The sequence below is a fragment of the Pistacia vera genome, unplaced genomic scaffold (assembly GCF_008641045.1).
Source record: "Pistacia vera cultivar Batoury unplaced genomic scaffold, PisVer_v2 Contig398, whole genome shotgun sequence".
Taxonomy (NCBI): Eukaryota; Viridiplantae; Streptophyta; class Magnoliopsida; order Sapindales; family Anacardiaceae; genus Pistacia; species Pistacia vera.
This window is the reverse complement of record NW_022196221.1, coordinates 572,875-592,361: the sequence shown is the minus strand read 5'-3', so window position 1 is coordinate 592,361 and position 19,487 is coordinate 572,875. Positions and strand designations below refer to the sequence as shown.

The 19,487-nt window shown below is 34.2% G+C and overlaps 3 protein-coding genes across 5 annotated transcripts; 2 read left to right on the top strand and 1 right to left on the bottom strand.

Annotated features, from left to right (window-relative positions):
• Positions 1-1,405: 1,405 nt before the first annotated feature.
• LOC116141390 (iron-sulfur assembly protein IscA-like 1, mitochondrial) lies at positions 1,406-4,177 on the top strand. 2 transcript variants are annotated; one of them, XM_031426901.1, is made up of 3 exons: positions 1,406-1,677; positions 3,281-3,398; positions 3,932-4,177. In XM_031426901.1, exons 1-3 carry the CDS (start codon positions 1,488-1,490, stop codon positions 4,017-4,019), a joined length of 396 nt encoding a protein of 131 aa, XP_031282761.1. In that variant the 5' UTR covers positions 1,406-1,487; the 3' UTR covers positions 4,020-4,177. The 2 variants fall into 2 exon arrangements, with proteins under 2 accessions (XP_031282761.1, XP_031282760.1); XM_031426900.1 differs by having other exon boundaries at positions 3,929-4,177.
• Positions 4,178-4,741: 564 nt separating this feature from the next.
• Positions 4,742-6,828, bottom strand: LOC116141381 (uncharacterized protein YnbD-like). 2 transcript variants are annotated; one of them, XM_031426892.1, is made up of 2 exons: positions 6,027-6,828; positions 4,742-5,235 (listed from the first exon to the last, which is right to left on the bottom strand). In XM_031426892.1, exons 1-2 carry the CDS (start codon positions 6,568-6,570, stop codon positions 5,150-5,152), a joined length of 630 nt encoding a protein of 209 aa, XP_031282752.1. In that variant the 5' UTR covers positions 6,571-6,828; the 3' UTR covers positions 4,742-5,149. The 2 variants fall into 2 exon arrangements, with proteins under 2 accessions (XP_031282752.1, XP_031282751.1); XM_031426891.1 differs by having other exon boundaries at positions 4,742-5,225.
• A 4,906-nt stretch (positions 6,829-11,734) lies between these two features.
• Positions 11,735-17,108, top strand: LOC116141398 (L-aminoadipate-semialdehyde dehydrogenase-phosphopantetheinyl transferase-like). Its single transcript, XM_031426908.1, has 5 exons — positions 11,735-11,865; positions 12,273-12,405; positions 12,958-13,202; positions 15,021-15,192; positions 16,495-17,108. Exons 1-5 carry the CDS (start codon positions 11,750-11,752, stop codon positions 16,690-16,692), a joined length of 864 nt encoding a protein of 287 aa, XP_031282768.1. The 5' UTR covers positions 11,735-11,749; the 3' UTR covers positions 16,693-17,108.
• Positions 17,109-19,487: the final 2,379 nt, after the last annotated feature.

The following is a 19,487-nucleotide window of genomic DNA, read 5'->3' as shown; positions in this document are numbered from 1 at the left end:
GTTTTTGGCAGATCTGAGTTTTTGTTTCATCAACCCCAACTCAAAAGGGCAATGTGGTTGTGGAGAATCCTTTATGACAGCAAGCAGTACCACTGCCAAGCGAGGTCGTAGTTGAGGATTGTGAAAATTGACTGTTAACAGATGTTATCTCAGCTAATCTCATGCATTTGGTGCCTATCAAACAGTCTTGTTAACCAGCAACGGTGACGTTAAAGCGATCATTGTGTACCTCACTGTTAAACTTCACCACACGTGAGTTTAAGTACTCATAAACTGCCCATATGTAAATAAAACTGTATAATACTGTGCAAAAAAATCTGTGGAGTTTTTTGTGTAGAATTTTGATTTCACTTTAATATCAATACCTATGAGCTATTCATCTTTGTTGGCTGTGGAGAATCGAACATGTCGACAGAGAATGATCGCATCGTGGGGGTTCTGTGTTCTTACCGTGTTGAAAATACGCCAATGGTTAAATTACATTGCTGAAACCTCAACAGCACAGTATGAAGATGATTTTTCACAAAATTTATGCAACTTTCTGCGTTTAGCATATTCGTCAGCTGAGTATTAAAGAAATATCAGTGTTTGTGATTAGTAGATGTTAAATAGTTTGTGATTTAGTGCATAGTTGTGTTTGATTAATATATACTAAGTAGTTGTGATTCAGTTACATAATTTATTTAAATGTTTTGAGAAATTTTATCCTGCAGTATCCTTGACATGTTCTTCTTTACAAGGAAAATTATTTGGATGCACAAATATTTCACAAGTCTGTTTTACGTACAATGGTGTGATTTGAAAATAAATTTAAGAAGGTTAAATTATATAAATACCTTTGTATGGTGAAGTTGTTCGATAGCCATTTTTGTGGTATTATTCAAGAAGTTGAATTCGAGTCTTTTTGTTGTTAATAGGAGTAATCACTAGTATTTTTATCCAACCGTAGTTTTAGGGTCTGGCGGATTAATTGAGGTATACATAAGCTAGTCCGGACATCTGTTATTTAAAAAAAAAAAAAAAAGTTAAAACATTATATTTTTAATTTAAAGTAATGATATAATATTAAAACATTTAGAATTAACAAACTATGAAATTTTAATTTATAAATAAGCGAACAAATTGGTTATGTATGATTAAATTTTATTTTCATTTTACATTTCTTATCAATTCTAATCACTATTTAATTAAATTAACACTAAATTTCGAACCGGAAATGTAAAAAAAAAAAAAAAAAAAAGCCTTATAAATAATTCATTATTTTAATTATACAAATAATTGACTCCTAATTTTAATTTCTTTATTTATTAAAAATGTTCCGGTGTAAGGTTACCGGACCAGCAACGTTGCCTTCGTAGCAAACTTTTAAACCTGACGGTTAATACCAGAATATATTTTAAAAATAGAAATCACTCAATCAGGAATTATAATTGAGAAAGATCTAGAAGAAATGGTAGCCAAATCCAAATTTGTCTTTTGAGAAATCAATGGCAGCCTCTTCTTCTAAAATTTTAGCCGAGAAGGTGGCGACCGCCGTACGCCGTCAAGCCCTAACCGTAACGGACGCCGCCGCTACCAGAATCCATCAACTCTTACAGCAGCGACAGCGCTCTTTTCTCCGCCTCGGCGTCAAGGCTCGCGGCTGCAACGGCTTATCCTACACGCTTAATTATGCAGGTTCGTCAGTTCGTTTTCCTAAGTAATTATAATCAAAATTTCTATTATTATACATGTTGAAAGTTTATGAATTTAGAATTCGAATAAGTATTTCTGTTATAAGTTTATTTATTTCATATGATTGTATCAAATTAATGTAGCTCACGTTTATTAACTTTGTTAAGAGGCCCAGAAAGCATAACAAGAATTTCTGGAGCGAGAGTTTGCACAAAATATTGTACATGTTTGAGTTGAGGAACATTCTCGAGTGACATATTGCCTGATTTGCAATTTTTTGGTTAAATTCTTCGATTTCAAATTAGAGTTTAGTGATTCAGCCTGATTTCGATGTTTCATCCCATGAATTTCCTCATATTTTAAGGCCCATTATTTAGGCACCGCTTAAGTTTAGATCCCGTAAGCACGTTGCAAAGGCCAAGAAATTTCTGGGTGTTCAAAAAAAAAAAAAAAAAAAAAAAGGGTTATGTATTTGGAATTTTAGGATTGTTGATATTGAGATTAAGGAACTGCAATAAGCTGTACTAGTAAGTAGGCTTTTGTCAATTTGATGCAGATGTCGTGGTAAGTTGTAGGCTGTGGTGAATTAATTTAGGAAGTATGTTTGTTTATCAATAAAATGACAAAGATTAATATTTATCATCCACAAACTACATCTACATTACCCCAAAGCTTTAAGTGGAGATTATTTTTTAAATCAGAAACAAGGAATAGGATATTGAAAATTGTTAAAAAGTTACTGAGACATGACTGCATCTGGATGTATCTGAGAATCTGATATATTTAGCATGTATTTATTTCGTAACGTATCCTTATGAAAAAGTAATGATGAAAGCATTTGACTGACTATTTGATAAATGGATGCTTTTTTATATTTTTTTAGTGATGTTTAGCTATGTGGATGGACATGCAATTTTCTAAATGTTTGTTTAATGCGTTTATTTGCTCCCTTGTTTTTTTTTGGGGTGGGGGGTTGGATGGGGAGAGAACACCATCTTCATATTTTGCTAGTTTGATCAATATTTCCAACATATTTAATGTGAGAAAAATTCTTTAGGAATTTAAGTCGATTGATGGCTAGAATTTAGAAATACATTTGCCTTACTCATAGAGCGGTTATTCTCCAAATAAAAGAATAATGTGGTACTGAATCAGATGCTTCTTCATGTAATTAAAACATAGTTAATATAGAAAATTTTGGTGTGAAGGTATAAAGTTATACCTCCGATTTGCATACAATTGTGTTTGAATTGATAGAGACCATATGTGAATACCATAATAAGCTACACATGGGAATTCTTTTATTTGATTTTCCCACCCCCTTTTCCTTTTTCTCCTGATTTTCTGTTGTGCACAGGTTGTGTTGCTAGTGTTGTAGCTTGTAGGCTGCTAGTCGCCTTACTGTTGGATGACAGGATGGTCCCTCATCCATAAGAACATGTATAAAGAAGTGCATTATATTGTTTGAAAAATATTAGGCCGTTGTCATTTCATCAATTGACTTCAGATTTGGCCACTTTTTATTATTTTGATTTACATAAGAATGTTGCTTTTCTATGGATTACATCACATTTTGATTATGTTTTGTGCCCATACTAATCTTCAGATGAAAAAGCAAAGTTCGATGAGCTAGTTGAGGACAAAGGTGTTAAGATACTGATCGATCCAAAGGCCTTGATGCATGTTATAGGAACCAAGATGGATTTTGTGGATGACAAACTCAGGTACAGACAATATCCGTTACTTTTTTCTCAGTTCATATAGATTTTCATCCATGTATTAACATGAATATATTGTGGTACGCTTAGCCTTGATTTATATTTACATGAATATTACTTAAGATTTTCCAGATGCTGTTGTATCTCACATTAAAGGAATGCTTGAACCTGGTGTCTTGTATTGAGCCTGATAGATTTTCTGCACCTCTTTGGTTTGTTTAGATTATGATTTTTGTATATACCGAGTTGGTGGTTATCTGTGCTTAACTTTATAGATATATCTTTTCATATCATGCCCCAAATAAACCCTCGTTTAGTTTGATAATTAAAAATGTTGCTTGATTCTTCCATAGACTTCTTTAAGTTCTCCTCAAAGAATGCTAATACGATGATAGTGCATTGCAACCTTGCTTTAGTACTTGATTTTCTGGGACTATATAATCAAGTATTTGGTTTCCAAATTCTCCTCTACTTGACCTATCAATTCATACTTATTTATTTGTTTATTTTGTTATTCTTCAATTTATTTGGTTTAGCAGATCTGAGTTCATTTTTATCAACCCCAACTCGAAAGGGCAGTGTGGTTGCGGAGAGTCCTTTATGACAAGAAGTAGTGCTGCCAAGTGAGGCTGTAGTTAAGGTTTATAACAAACCAATGATACCAGGTTTTATTTTTTTGTAACCTTATGTATTTGATGCCTGTAAAAACAACATTGATTATCATTTGCAAATAAAAAAGGAAATACCTGGTGCACCACCGGTGGTGATGTGTAAGTTAACAAATACCAGAATTTTGCCTAGTTTTACAATCTTGATGAAAGTACTTTTTTTGGATGCTAATCTAGAAAGTACTTTTTTTGGATGCTAATCTATTCAAATCACATATATTTGTTGTTGGATATCAAGAGTGTATAAGCTGTTTGGTTAACTCAACTACCATTATTTGCCTGGATCCTGTTTTGGGAAAGGGAGGCTTATTTGGTTGTCTTATTGAATTGAACTAGGCATTTTGGATTACCTCATAACTGACTATCCTGTAGTAAAAAAGTTCCTCGCTACTGAATCAATTAGCTAAATTAGTCTTGACCAAATCATATTTGGGTTGATATCTATATCATTAGAGAAACAAAACAGCAATTACGTTAAACAAATAAGCAGAATCATCAATCATTCAAGCAATAGAGAAGAAATTTATCAAAGCAAAATCAAGAGACTGGAAATTTAGCATGACAAAACATTGAAACAGCTATCCCTTGTTAGCATAGCATATCTAATAGCCTTTTTTTGTTTATCAACACAGGCGGCAAGCCAAAAATTAGATGAACCAGAAGGGCAAGTTAACCATGGGAAAAAAAAATGACTTACAAGATCTTTGTATATTAACATTATACAGAGTCCTTCAATGGAGAAGATGGTTTGCCTGAAAGTTACTATATTTTACAATAATTCCATTTTCTCCTCAGATAACAGAATAGTATTTCTTTGACATGGAATCAAATATCAAATAAACAAGAAATTAGAAGCAGTTAAGAGTCACTGCATAATAAGCAATCCCAGTCATTGGAACTAAAGAAAAGAAAGTAAACACTCTTCTTGTCTGGAATATCAGATTGTGTGTGGAGAGGTGATGGAGATAATAACAGGACTTTTATTCATTCCTTTTAGGAGTAGATAACCGGTGTTTAGACCATTCTTCCAGTGCCGTGCAGTGAAGAGCATTCATTTGAATATAAGGTCGTCTTTCACGGATGAAATTCTCAGCCTTTTTCCAATCTTCTACAATACCCAAACCCACTAATAGCGCACACATAACAGCAACACTTCTTCCATGACCTATAGAATGCATTTCATGGTGTTAATTGTTTGTTTGCAATCAAATCAGATCATGAAAACCGCAAGCTGTAATTAGCCAAGTATAAAAATTGTCAACAAAGTACCCATATATTCCACCAATCAGTAATTTTAAACATTATTTTGTAAAGAAATTAAGCCCCTACATGCTAAACTAGCAAGCAGGTAACCAGTAGTTTGGCTTGAAAAAGTTGGGAGTGAGGATAAAACTAAAAAGTAAATAACAATAATCCAATGAACAAAACTAAAATGTGAAGTCAAATTAAGTCTACTCTCCCAGTAGTAATATGCCCCTTATTCTTCAACCAAAACCAAACCCCAACTGGCCACCTTGATTGACATTTTATGATTAAAAACATAAACAGGTTCATGTTTGTTTCTCAAAAGACAACCCGCATGCAGAGTGTTTCATGTGCTCTTGTGGTGTCTCTCACTCGACCAAACTCTCGCAATAGAGTCAATACATAGACAATTGAAACCTACAAATCCCTAGTAAAACCAATCCGAACTAAAACTCATACAGAGGAGGAAACATCATTCGATAGGGGCAGCAGACAAATAAAGATAAAATGCTTTTGAATAATCAAAACAAAGCATCATGTCTAGGCAATCAACTAGACTGAAACCTAAAGGAAATACTTAAAAACAACTGATTACGATGAAGACCATACAAACACTAAATCACTTATTTAACAAAATCCAAAGCAGAACTCATGCAAACAAATACAACATGAAACAAGAGTAATTCACCAACAAAAGGATCACAGAAATCAGACATCATACCATATGCACAGTGGACGAAAATCGGCCTATTCTGAGCTCTCTTTCGACAAGCCCACTTCACGGCAGACTCAATCTCCCCCGGCTGAGGCGCCCTGGTATCCCAAGTGGGCACACACAAATAGGGGCACCCTTCAAGTTCCTTCATTCTTGGAAACTCACACGTGCAATCAATAACAGCAGGGTTACCAGGTGGCAACGTACTAAGTGAAGAAGGCCACCCACCAACATATATCCCTTCACAAATCTCATTATAAGGCTCTTCACCACTCATCAATCTTCTCAATATTGAAAAGATTCTGACAAAATATATGTAAGGACTAAACATAATTGTTGACCAAATGGGTAAGCTCCCATCTGATTTCTTTCCCAAAAGCATAGGGAGATTAATGAATGGATGAGATGCAAATGCAATAAGTACTGAAATTAGTGACGCATACAAAAAAAATAATGAAAATAATGTTAAACCTAAAGTTTTCAACTGTGTAAATATGAAAAAATAAACTGCTGCTTTTAATCCTATCAAGACTGAAATACCTACACCCATGTTGGATTTAGCTTAAAAGGGTTTAAACTTGGAGCAAAAACAAGAAATTTAAGCCCACAACGTTAAAAGGGTTGACTGAGTTTGGTAGATATTAATGGAATTTTATCTAACAAAAGAAAGTATAACCATGGAAGTTTTAGGTACCTCTGGGTTTAAGAAACGGACAGTTGTTGACAGGATCTGATCTGGGTTTATAGCAAAAAAATTGTTCTGTGAAACGAATGAACTGGAAGAGAAGCAAAGGAGGCCGAATAAAGCGTGTCGTTGTTGTCAGACATTTTCTTTTCTTATGCAATAGTTGACAATGTGACGATCGGGTTCCTGTAGGCGTAGGATGAAATTCACCAGAATATTGAGACCTTTTGGATATTTTCAATGGGTAAAATATCAGGGATCCCCATAACATTATCTAAGACTAAATAAAAAGTTTTATGACTAATCTACCGTTCAGAGTAACAATTATATAGGCTGCGTTTGGTTCAAAATTTGGGGGTTTTGGAAAAGTTTTTTGAAAAAGTTAAAAAAAAGTTGAATTGGGCGGGTATTACGAGGTAAAATTTATAAATTAATAAAATCTCCTTTATGTTTGTTTTTTTACAAAATACCCCCTATAATAAAACATTAAAAGTTAACAAAAATACCCCTAACCCACCCTCAAACACCCCCAGCCGGCGACCACCACCGGAGGTGGCCGGAGTAGCCGTATGGGCGCATGACCATTGGATCTTGCCGTCATGCGTCCTATGGCCTTCTCCGGCCACGATCCACGTGGATCGGCCGGAAAAGGCCAGATCTACGTCAGATCTGGCCGTCAACGGCCGATCTGGCCGTATTTGCTCTCAACGTGGCCAACACGGTCATCGTTGATGGTCACGGACCTTTGTTGGCCGTCGTGCCCGAGTGTTACGGCCAAAGATCTGCCGTCACGGCCAGATCTTTGGCCTTAGATCTGGCCTTTTCCGGCCAATCCACCGTGATCTGGCCGGAAAAGGCTAATCGTGCACTGCCGACCAGATTCAGCCGGTAGTGCGTCCATTTCTTTCTACAAGATTCTGGCCATTTTCCGGTGGTGGTGGCCGGAATCTGGTAAATGTGGATTATTGGGGTGTTTTTGTAATTTAAAAAAAAATATTTAGGAGTATTTAATTTAATTATCAAATTTAAGGGGTTTAAAAAAAGTTGAATAATTTTGGGAGTAGTATTCCCAAAAATCTGAATTTTTGGGTATTTTACTGTTTAACTTTTTTGGGAATACTAAAAGTAGTATTCCCAAATGTTAAACAAACGCAGCCATAGTATTTATGGCTTCGTTTGGTTCAAAATTTGGGGGTTTTGGGAAAAGTTTTTTGAAAAAAGTTAAAAAAAAAAGTTGAATTGGACGGGTATTACGATATAAGATTTATAAATTAATATAATACCCCTTATGTTTGTTTTTTTACAAAATATCCCATATAATAAAATATTAAAAATTAACAAAAACACCCCCAACTCACCCTCAAACACCCCCAGTCGGCCACCACCACCGGAGGTGGTCGGAGTCGCCTTATCGGTGCATGACCGGATGGATCTTGCCGGTCATGCGCCGATATGGCCTTTTCCGGCCAGATCCACGGTGGATCTGGCCGGCAAAGGCCAAATCTACTGCTAGATCTGGCCGTCAACGGCCAGATCTAGCCGTATTTGCTCTCAACGATGGCCAACAAACGGTCGTCGTTGATGGTCAACGATGACCGTTTGTTGGCCGTCGTAACCGACTGTTACGGCCTTAGATCTGGCCTTTTTCGGCCAGATCCACCGTGGATCTGGCCGGAAAAGGCTAGATCGACGCACTACCGGCCAGATTCAGCCGGTAGTGCGCCATCCTATCAGATTCCGGCCATTTTCTGGCGGTGGTGGCCGGAATCTAGTAAATGTGATTGTTGGGGTGTTTTTGTAATTTAAAAAAAAATATTTAGGGGTATTTAATTGAATTAACAAATTTAGAGGGTTTAAAAAAATTGAATAATATTGAAAATAGTATTCCCCAAAATGAGAGTTTTTGGGTATTTTACTGTTTAACTTTTTTGGGAATACTAAGAGTAGTATTCCCAATCTTGAACCAAACGAAGCCTATGTTTAAATTTTTTGTGTTTATTTTATTATATTCATAATATTATGTTAGCAATTTTTGGGTTAGCTTACACGCACTTTAACTAATCCTCCAAGACCCTAGAACTACCGGTCCGGTAAATAAGACGAGAATCTAAAGAATATAATATATCACACATTTCATTATTATTATTATTTTTTGGAAAGAAATATAAAAATACTAAAAATGAAAGATGAAAAACATATTAGAAAACATATGAAAAATGAAACTTGTTGTTTTCTAATATTGATCTAAAGAATATAATACTTAATACATTACAAATACTATTATTTTTTATTTGTTATTGTGTTCTTTATTTTTCGAAAGAAATATATACGGTAAAGAGTTCTAAAAATGAAAAAGAAAATAAATACATTTAAGATAAAAAAAAAAAAAAAAACTTGATATAAAAAAGTTTGATGAAAGTGAAACTACTTGTTTGAATTAGATAACACTGATTAAGGGTATAAATGTAACTTCAACATATTGAAAAAAGTCCAATATAGTAAATTTAAAGACCAATTCATTATTATTTATTTGATCGATATTTTTACTACTTTTGGAACTTAAGGTCTTTGTTGTCAATTCTTGAAATTAATTACCCCAAAACGATAATATCCCTTATTTTTAATGAAAGTGTGCATTAGATTTTTTATTTTAGTGTTTAATTTATCCCGTGAAATTACATTATTACCCTTCTCTTGTCGCTATAATGATCAGAATCTCAAGAAACACATTGTTAGTTTTCCAAAACAATAGGGTGAGACATGTCTTTCAGCCCGTAGATGGGGGTAAAACCACTGATAACATAAGGAAAATTTTGATTTTTTTTTTTTTTTTTTTTTTTTTTTTTTTTTTTTTTGGAATATGTAAAATATGCTTTGATAATAATTTTTCCACAATTTAGATTTATATTTATATTATAGTGTATTGTAATTTTTAAAACAATATTACTGGTCCACAGTGGGGTATACTTATGTTTTTATTTATATAAAGTAATTTTCACCCCTTAAAATTTCTTGACCTCCTTGTTTATAAAATTTTACAGTTTAGCCCCAAAATACTTTTTTCTGGTTTCCTCAATGTCATATTGTATATGTTGACTATTTGTCAACGTTAGACTTACATCAAATATCAAACTTAATTATATGAAATAAACATGAATTAACTAATTATTCAACCAATAATTAATAAGTAGTAATTAATATTAATCATTCAATATAATGCTGAAATCAACTCAGCAATATCATAGTAAACAACTTCAATTATTCAAACATTCGTCACGATCCCCTTCATTCCGGCCGGTTGCCTTCACCGTTGAACGGCTGATTTCGGTCAGAATCACAACTAGGAACACCGTCGGACAGTGATCGTTGCAGTTGGCGACGCTGAACCTTAGCATCAAGCACAGTTTGAATGGCATGCACAAGTTTGATCACCTTGCCCATCTCATAACCGCCTCCACCTTCTTTATAATTATAGCTTACTGCAGCCTCCCTCCGATCACCAGCGGAACAGGCATCGTCTTGCCGGAGATGGCACTTTTGAAGCTTCACATACTTGTTTGTGAGCAGCCTCATTGTTTCATAAATTATGTGTAATGTAATTGAAGTTGATGAAGGATTGATTTTATAGGGGAGTTTGGTGAGAATAAAAACAGCAGTTAGGACAACAAACTTGGAAAATTACTGTAAATTTTGTTTTGGTTTTCCCTTTCACTAATCAGAAGGGTCACATTGCCGTGGCTGAAAAGTTGAGTTAAAGTTTATACAAATAATTAAACATATTAATTATTATTATGCACCACATTGAATAAAGTATTAATTTTATTAATAACTCTCGTTGACAATAAAATCGTAAATAGATTATCTTTTTCAACAATAATCACTATCATAGTTTATCAATAACTAATATTATCCTTATCGCTGGTAGTTTGGAAATATTATTAAATTCTAATGGAAGGATTTTACCTTATGACACGATATTATTGTCACTGTTTTATATGTAGAGACTTGGAGATTAGCTACAGCTTGTTTGGCCCCCTAATTAATTAAGAGTTAAGAAATGAAAAGCTCAGAATATTTTTTCATTTAAAATTTGACAGCAGGTTAATGAAGAATTTTGAAACCACCAGTACCCAATTCATTTTTTTTTTTTTTTTTTTTTTTTTATGATGGGGGTGTCTGGGCCAATTTATGGGTATCTCAACTAATCTCCCAAGATCCTGGAATTACTAGTTCGGTAAGAGCTCTAGTGGTTATCTCTATTAGCAACCGATGAAATATTCGAACTCAAAATCTCTTAAGTAATACATGCAAGAATCTATGTCGAACCACTTGGCCACTTAGAGGTAGTTATCTTCAATTTATTTTAAGTAATTCCCATTAAATTTTGATTTACTTTGATAAAATAAAAAAGAGTAAACGAATTTTTCCCACCCAAATAATGGTTTAACGAAATTTTCCGAACCACAGACTTTTAAAATACCATTATAATACCCAAAATGTATATTTCATTTCTGATTCTGACATCATTGCGACCACACACCACCACCATTCTTTTCCTCGATTATCACTCACTAAACCTATTCCCGTCGACCCTGTCAATCGCCAGCAATCAAGCGATTAGAGTTTACATAGTCCTCCCTCTCAAGTCAAATTCCAATTTATCCTAACCAACAAAATTCAATCTTCCAACATCGAAAGCCTCATCAGTCTCTCCTCTTCAAAAGCCCCAACAACTTGGATCGAGTTTGTTCTCTGTTCGTCGTCAGAATATAATTTTGATAGTAAAGTGATATTTTAAAAGTTTGTAATTGAGAAAATATCATTAAATAATTATTAGTGGGAAAAAGTCATTAACTCGATAAAAAAAACTGTCTTTATATTTAAAAATGAAAATATCATCAGAAAACCACAAGATTGTTGAGTTGGGCTTGGGCTATATGAGCACCCGACCCGTGCCCACTTTTTGCCGGCTTCTCCCTCCGGTTTAAGATGGTTTGATATGCTTGAGAGGGAACACAAAACAAATTTGTTAGCTTCGAGTCTGATGGAGAAGGGAGTTGTAAGATGGGTAGTGGACATATCAAAATGGAACCCAATACCCCATCACTTCTCTTCTGCTCTTTCTCTTCTTCCTCATCATCAACACTCCTCCATCACCAGGTCACCTTCTCTTTCTTTTTTCTTTCATTACTGACTATCTGGGTTTCTGTTTAGTTTCCTGGAAAATAATGAGGTAACTTGCATTTGACACAACTGGTTGTAGTTAAATTTATGGATGAATAAGAATTGTTATAGTTTTATTTTTATTTTTCTAGTGTTGAAGCTATTGGCTGATGGGACATGAAGATAAATTGAAAAATATGAACTTTATGATTGAAAATTTTATATATGTTATTTTCTCTAGTTAATTTATCAATGAAATGTGGGTTTGTATATAGATTATGGTTGATGAAATGTCTCTCCAGTTTGGAACTTCATTTTTGTTGTGAATTAACTTTTGACTAATTGAGGTTAGTACTTCTGATAACAAGGGGTTTGATTTTCATTGTTTGTTTTGTGTTTTGTAGATTTGTGAAAATGGAAGATAGGAAACGAGCACTTGTAAGTAGGTTGCTTCAAAATGCTCTGGTTCATGAAGTGTTGGGCATTCCAGTTGATGAGATTATCATAAAGCGCACGATTGAAGGCAAGCCCTATTTGGTATGATTGAATGTTAAAGTTCCCATTCTTGTTTCTGCATTCCAATTAATGGTGCATACTAAGATTTTGTTTGTAATTTTACACAAAATCAATGCATTGAAATAAATAATTTAGCAAGAAAATATGTACATGATATGAAAAAAGATTCATTAGTGCATATTAATTTTTTGTGTTTTGTGAAATTTTAAAGATTCTTCCCTTTGACGTTTAATGTTCTGAACTTTATTGAAACAGGCAAAAGAGAGTTTTGTTTCCGATTGGATGTTCAATTTTTTAAGCAGTTTGCTGTTATGCAATAGAATTTCTTGATAATGAATTCTTCAGGTCTAGACGCGTAAGAAATCATGAAGGTTTCAGGAATTAAGTGAACTTTTGTGATTCTTTCATTTTTATGATTTAAAACGTAACTCATGTATTTGTGTCCATGAGAACTTGATATATGCATGTCTTTCCAGTCACAATTCTAGTTCCCATTCTTGGCTTGCATATACTTCTATTATGCTAATCTTGTTTGATTTTGTTATACCATTCATATTTGTCCCTGTTTCCCAGGAATGTGATAAAGTTGGCATGGAATTTCCCAATTTTAATTTCAATGTGTCCCATCATGGTAACTATGTGGCAATAGCATCTGAACCTCTTTGCCTGGTGGGCTTGGACATTGTTTCCTGTATCATTCCTTGCAGAGAGACAGTTCCACAATTTGTTCAAAACTTTTCCTCATATTTTTCAAGTTTGGAATGGGATGAAATAATTAATGCGGGCTCCTGTGATGAAATCCTGATTGAGTTTTACAGGTACGGTGTTGCTTTGTCTAAATTCTCCGATTCCAAGAACTTTGACTGACAAAAGCTGCCTTTCAGTTCAATTTTTCAGTACATTATCATTCATATCTCTTATATTTCTGCTATTTGTAAGATCATAAACCAGTAAACACTTCATTGCAATTAGCACTACTTTGAGGAATGCAGTTGGCCCAACCCCAATAGTTTTACATTCATGGTTCATCATGTAAATGTTGAATAAAGATGCTGGACCTTTCAAATTTTAACCAGGGAAAGTGGCAATCTGTCACTTAATTGCTTGATTGCATCTATTCTATTACCACATTGAGTGATTTTTCTTATCCCCAATCTCAGTCCAAGATCAACAGCCTGCTCAGTTTCTTGCCAGTTGATTTCAATTTAGTTATGCTCAAGAGGATTTTATTGCACATATAAAATGTATAATCTTATCAGGATCTTATTAAGTATTTTTAATATACATAAGCGGATGGAGGGAAAGGCTTTGAAACCAAATCAATGTGTGAAGGAAGAATAACATAATTTTTAGGATTGAGCTGTCTTAGTTAAATTAAACTTCTATTTCATTTTTTTAGGAGGATTAGGATTATTAAACCATTGTTTTTTAAGACTTATATCTTGATTAGGATTTGGTTTTTTAGGCTTAAAAATAAAGGTTTATTTCATTATTATTTTCATGCTAGATTAAGTAATTATGGAATAAGAATATTGGTTTTTCTTCCCTTGGATTTTTTCTAGTCTGCTTGAGTTTCTTGCTACCTCTTCTACTAATTTCTCCTCTTGACCTATCTAATTTTCTCCTTAGTCTATCTTATTTTTTTTCTATTTCTCTATATTCTTTATTTAATTCTCCCTTTGCTCCTCTCTGAATTGGTCTTAGAGAAAGTTCTGATTTCTCTAAAACCTTCTGCACCAAAAATTCTAAGTACAAACAAACCTAGATTTTCCCTAACACATAGACACCCCTAAATATTCCCATCCAAAATCATAAACCCTAAATTACATCGAAAGTTCAAAAAAACCCTAGTAAGTTAGAAATTGTACTCCTCAACTGTCAGAATAGCCAATGTCACATATTAAATATTGTTCATGGTATCGTTCGTAGTACTATTTACAGTATTGTTCATAATTTTGTTCTCCCCTAAGGTTATGTTTATTTAATTAAGCCCTTCTTTGTTTTGAACATTTTAAATTTAGCCATACAAAGTGTGTACTCAATCTGGCTTCTAATGTTGAAAAAAATTTTAGTCTTAGCATAAAATTCAGAATGGTGTCAATGCTATCCAAGAGAGGAATTTTTTTCCTATCTTTTATATAATTGACACCCAAATTTCATGAAAGAGACTAGAAATTTTTGCGACATCAAGAAAGCCATGGATCAAGTACACACTCTGATGACTATGGACAGTATTGTAAATAGTACTATAAACAGTAGCATAAATAGTATTTCTATATGTGAGATTGGTTGTTCCGACATTGCTAGGGATTTTTGGTTTTCCGAACAATCTGTGTAAGGTTTACAAAAGAGGATTTTGGATGGAAAAAATTAGGGTTTTTGTGTATGTGTTAGGGAAAATCTAGTTTTGTATGTGTTTACGGTTTTTGGTGTGGAAATATTAGACCTTGCTCTGATACCCATTGATAGAGGAGTTAGATTAGGAATACAAAATCCTTTTCCTTGGAAGTGGATGTTGGTCTCTTATTAGTTTTTGTCCAATAATATTTTTAACTACTGATAAGCATGAATGATTGACATGGATTAATTTTCTCTTAAAGCATGTTTAAATGATGATTGTATTTTTTGTCCTGCAGATATTGGTGTCTTAAAGAAGCATATGTCAAAGCCATAGGGAGTGGAGTGGCATACAGATTGGACAAAGTGGAGTTTCATCATACTGACTGGACAAACATATCTGTTAAAATTGATGGAGAGGCAATGACAGAGTGGAGGTTTTGGCTTTTTGAGTTGGGAAGAAGACATTGGGTGAGTCCTTTACCAAGTTTTTCTTCTCATTTTCTATAACTGAACTTTTATCCGGTGAGATTTTGATTTTGTACACCAGTAACTGATCTTTCTTAGTTTTTTAGTTAAACTAGTTAGAAAACAAAATGTTTTTGTTCACTTGATTCAAATTTCTCATTGATTATCCCGCATGAGGTGGATTAATACGTATAAAAAACTCAGGGGCAGTTTGGTTCGGGGTTAAGTGGCATTACTGGGGTAATGTCATCTTATATTACTTGATTACCACGTTTGGTTGTCAAGTAATATAAGATACCAGTAATCTTCAAATACCAATAGTGGTTACTATTGGTAATATAAGAGGTAATCTGATTACCTCCATTTTCTTAGGTTTTCTGAGATTACCAGGGTTATCTTTTTTTGTTACAATTTTATCCCTTATTAATAAAAATTTTGGACAATAATACCCCTACTTTAAAACAAATTTACATTAATATCCTATTTCAATTTTACCCTTGTTTAGTTAAAATTTTGGACAATAATGCCCTTATATTTAAAATAATTTACAGACCACTACTGCCACCAAGCCACCACCACCACAGCCACCCAGCCACCACCGCCGACAGCGGGTCAACCACCACGGACCACCGCCGGAAAATTACCGGAGTCCCTAAAAACACTAGAAATTCTGTGGGAGGCTCCGGGAGGCTTCGATATGGTCGGAAATGGCCAGATCTAGCCAGATCTGGCCCGATATGGTCATTTTCGGCCATCAATATGGCCGGAAACGGCCATAACGAAGTCTTCCGGAGCCTCCCGCAGAATTTCCTTCTTTTTTAGGAGCTTCGGCGATTTTCCGGCGGTTGTTCGCGGTGGCGGCAGGCGGCGGCAGGAGGTGGGGGTGATTTCGTCATGAATTAAAGTTTTTTTATAAGCGGGGGTGTTTTAGCTAAATCTGAAATATTGGGGGTTAAAAAATTATTCAAAAATTAATAATAAAAATAATATTATATTAATATTTAAAAGAGGGTCAATTTAGTAATTTAAATAACATACCCACCAATTTATTCCCATAACCAAACATATTAATATAACATACCTACCAACTAACCAAACATATTTTCTTAAAGATTCCCAGTAATCTTCCAAGGTAATCTATCTTTCCAGTAATCCAATATTCCCAGTAATCTAACATTCCTGAACCAAACGCCCCCTCAGTGTCATCACTGTTCACGGAATAAACAAAACTGGTTATAATGATGATTTTGAACCTTCATATAATTTCTAATTGGATGTGAATGCAAACGGTTTATGTTATTGCAGGTATCTATTGCGAAAGGTCACCCAAGATCAGCCACTGAAAATTACAAGAGAACACTAGCAAGGATAGATTTTAATGAAGAGAACTATAATGAGGATCTTCATCTTCCAAATGCACCTTTTGTCATGCGAACAGTAGAACAACTTGTATCACTCTTACAGAATGCAAATGGGATACCAGATGCTTACACGACATGTTGAAACGGAAGGGGATTACAAAAGGGACAAAAATGGACATTGTGATTGTAATATAGACAAAGTAAAATAAAAAACATTTCAATTGGTATTCTTAAATGTCCGGATCTGTCAAAATATCTGGTTCCATGGCTTCTATGCAGAGCTCTGCTGGCCAACTGGAGTGTGGCTGGTTCAGGACTGGGCGACTGGCATTCCGTCGTCCCATAAAGAAGCAGGAATAACTAAGTGTATTGTAAAAGGTAACTCTTGCAAACACAGAAGTAGGAGAACTGTAAATGTTTTGCTCATTGCAAAAACTTGACACAATCCCTTGTAAATGTTTTGCTCATTGCAAAAACTTGACACAATCCCTTGTAAATGTTGCTGCAAAACAGCTTAATTTCATATATAAATTGCTGAAAGCCATTTTCAGTTTTATAAAGGTTTTTGGCATCCATGGCAGTTGTAGATGTCACAAAACAAATAAAGAACATTCTTGACTAAGAATTCTGAGATAACACAGGATTGCCAAGTACATCAAAACTGTTGATGACTATATTGATGATGAATAAAAAGCGACTGAGCTCAAAATGATTGGGTGAGTGAAAATAATAAGTCAATTCATTAATTAAAAGATGAATTTTATGATAATTGATGAGTAATTACGTCGGTTGTCAAAATAATAAAATATTGGATTACGTCCGTTGCTATCCATTCATGACGGAAGTTGCGGGTTATGTATTGAATATTTTGGGGTTGAAATAATCCTTTTTTGTTTTTTTCCTAATATAATTGTATTAGGACTCAACATTTTTTTTTTTAATTACAGGGATTGTTCGGACCAGTTTACGCACACCTTTATTCCTTCAAAGTCTTGAAATTGTGATAAAAACCTCAATGATCATCCCTATTAGTATCTAAGAGAACTCAAACTTAGAAATTTATAGAACTCCTTTTTACTCTTCTACCATCATGTCACCAGATAGTTATTAGGACTCAATATTTAAGATACCATTTTTTTTATTGAAATCACCAACTTCATACAGTTCTTCCTCTGAGCTCTCGAATCCTAATGTATATTTCTTATAATCAGCTTGAAGGAGAGAGTTTTGGCAAGGACAAGTTTATTACATCATTCATAGGTTAGTAAAAGAAATCTTTTATATATTAATTTTTAAAACCATCAGTCAAAGTGGTAGTTAATATGCAGTTAATGGACATTACTGAATTGACTATAATATTCTCTCTCTATGCATCAGCCATACCAATTTCAGTCACCAGATTTTATCAAAGATTGAATAAAACTCACAGAATGCCCAATGTCTTCGCAGAATCTCCAGTTGAACATATTTTAAGGCATGAAAGACAACGTTGATTAAAGATTATACTTAAAAAGCTCCAATCTACTGGAAACAAGCCTGCCTACACCAAACAACTCTCTGAGAACAGTAAATACCCCACAATTTCCTCCCAAAAATAAGTGCTTAATCCCACCAGAAGCTTTCCCCTCTGAACCTTCTCAAATCCAATTCCTCAACCATATCACCGAAAAAACCACAATAAGTAGCACATTTACAAAGAACTTAGCTGTCTCAACTACCAGCTATGTTCAAGTATTCTGTGATAAAAAGACCTACATGAAGCCAAAATAACCAGCTATGTCTTAACTTCCTAAACTACTTGTGCCACAATCTAGTAGTAGGTTATCGATAGTTTTCACATTTTCCAGAACATAACACATACTGTTCCTGGTTTATATGCCATCAACTTACAGTAAAAGAGTTCTCCATTGTTCAAACAGTGGTGCACCATAACTTACATAATTTCTCCTAAGAAACATAATGCACACCAACAATATTACCTTCAACACTCTTGGTTATCTTCTTAAAGTTACTAGGCCTTTCCTTTGTAGAAATCGAAAAACTCCAAGTTGTTTCAGCCTATGATCTGGACTTCAGGTCTAATTTATACTTGTAGCTTTAGGATCAGCCACCAACAGAAATATGATAGAGCTACAGTATTGCCATCATCAACTTCCACACAGATTCACAATATGCATACCAAGAATAGGTGCAATTGAGCATGACACAGATTTCCGACAATCAGAGAAAAGGATTAGCAGAAAACAAATTAATCAACTCAAACCACCCAAACTGCAGAAAAATAAATTTACTGTTCGTCCCAGCAGGGAGCACCTGGAAATACTCCTTTCATAAGACTTTGTCAACCTCTAGAATGCTGACATTAAAAACTTAAAAAGATCTCCACCTCTTTGCAATGCTTAACCAGCCGCAAATATATCAATCTATCCAAGAAATATCTAGCAACAGACAATAGATAAAAAGAAGAATAATACTACACATATAACATTTCTCATGCAACATTATGTGGCAAAAAATGATTGGGTGAAAATTTAATTTTAATTTAAAATCAGCCAATCATATTTTGCCACATAATATTATATGAGAAATGTTGTATGTAAATATTAAATGTGTAGTATTACTCTAAAAAGAAAGCAAGAAGGAAATGAAACAGTGCTTACACTAAATAAGACTATGACTTGTCTATGTTGAAATTGACCACATTTAAAGAGTATTCAAATGAATAATATACATAGGCTAGAAATCAATGACTTCAAACAAAATGTTTACTTGACTCAAGCAAACATATCTATATCAACTATCAACAGTAGCAGGAGCAGGAGCAGGAGCACTGTCACTGTCACACCTAATTACAATGCAAGAAACATAAGGGGCCTTACACCTTGAACGACAATCCTACTACAACAAAATGACACAGAAACCACAGAATGCGTGATA

Coding starts and splice junctions, on each gene's coding strand:
- LOC116141398 (XM_031426908.1), top strand. CDS start 11,750: ATGGAGAAGGGAGTTGTAAGATGGGTAGTGGACATATCAAAATGGAAC. Junction 12,406..12,957: donor TTGAAGGCAAGCCCTATTTG/GTATGATTGAAT, acceptor CCTGTTTCCCAG/GAATGTGATAAAGTTGGCAT. Junction 13,203..15,020: donor ATCCTGATTGAGTTTTACAG/GTACGGTGTTGC, acceptor TTTGTCCTGCAG/ATATTGGTGTCTTAAAGAAG.
- LOC116141381 (XM_031426891.1), bottom strand. CDS start 6,570: ATGGGTGTAGGTATTTCAGTCTTGATAGGATTAAAAGCAGCAGTTTAT. Junction 5,226..6,026: donor TTTCGTCCACTGTGCATATG/GTATGATGTCTG, acceptor TGCATTCTATAG/GTCATGGAAGAAGTGTTGCT.
- LOC116141390 (XM_031426900.1), top strand. CDS start 1,488: ATGGCAGCCTCTTCTTCTAAAATTTTAGCCGAGAAGGTGGCGACCGCC. Junction 1,678..3,280: donor CTACACGCTTAATTATGCAG/GTTCGTCAGTTC, acceptor ACTAATCTTCAG/ATGAAAAAGCAAAGTTCGAT. Junction 3,399..3,928: donor TTTGTGGATGACAAACTCAG/GTACAGACAATA, acceptor TATTTGGTTTAG/CAGATCTGAGTTCATTTTTA.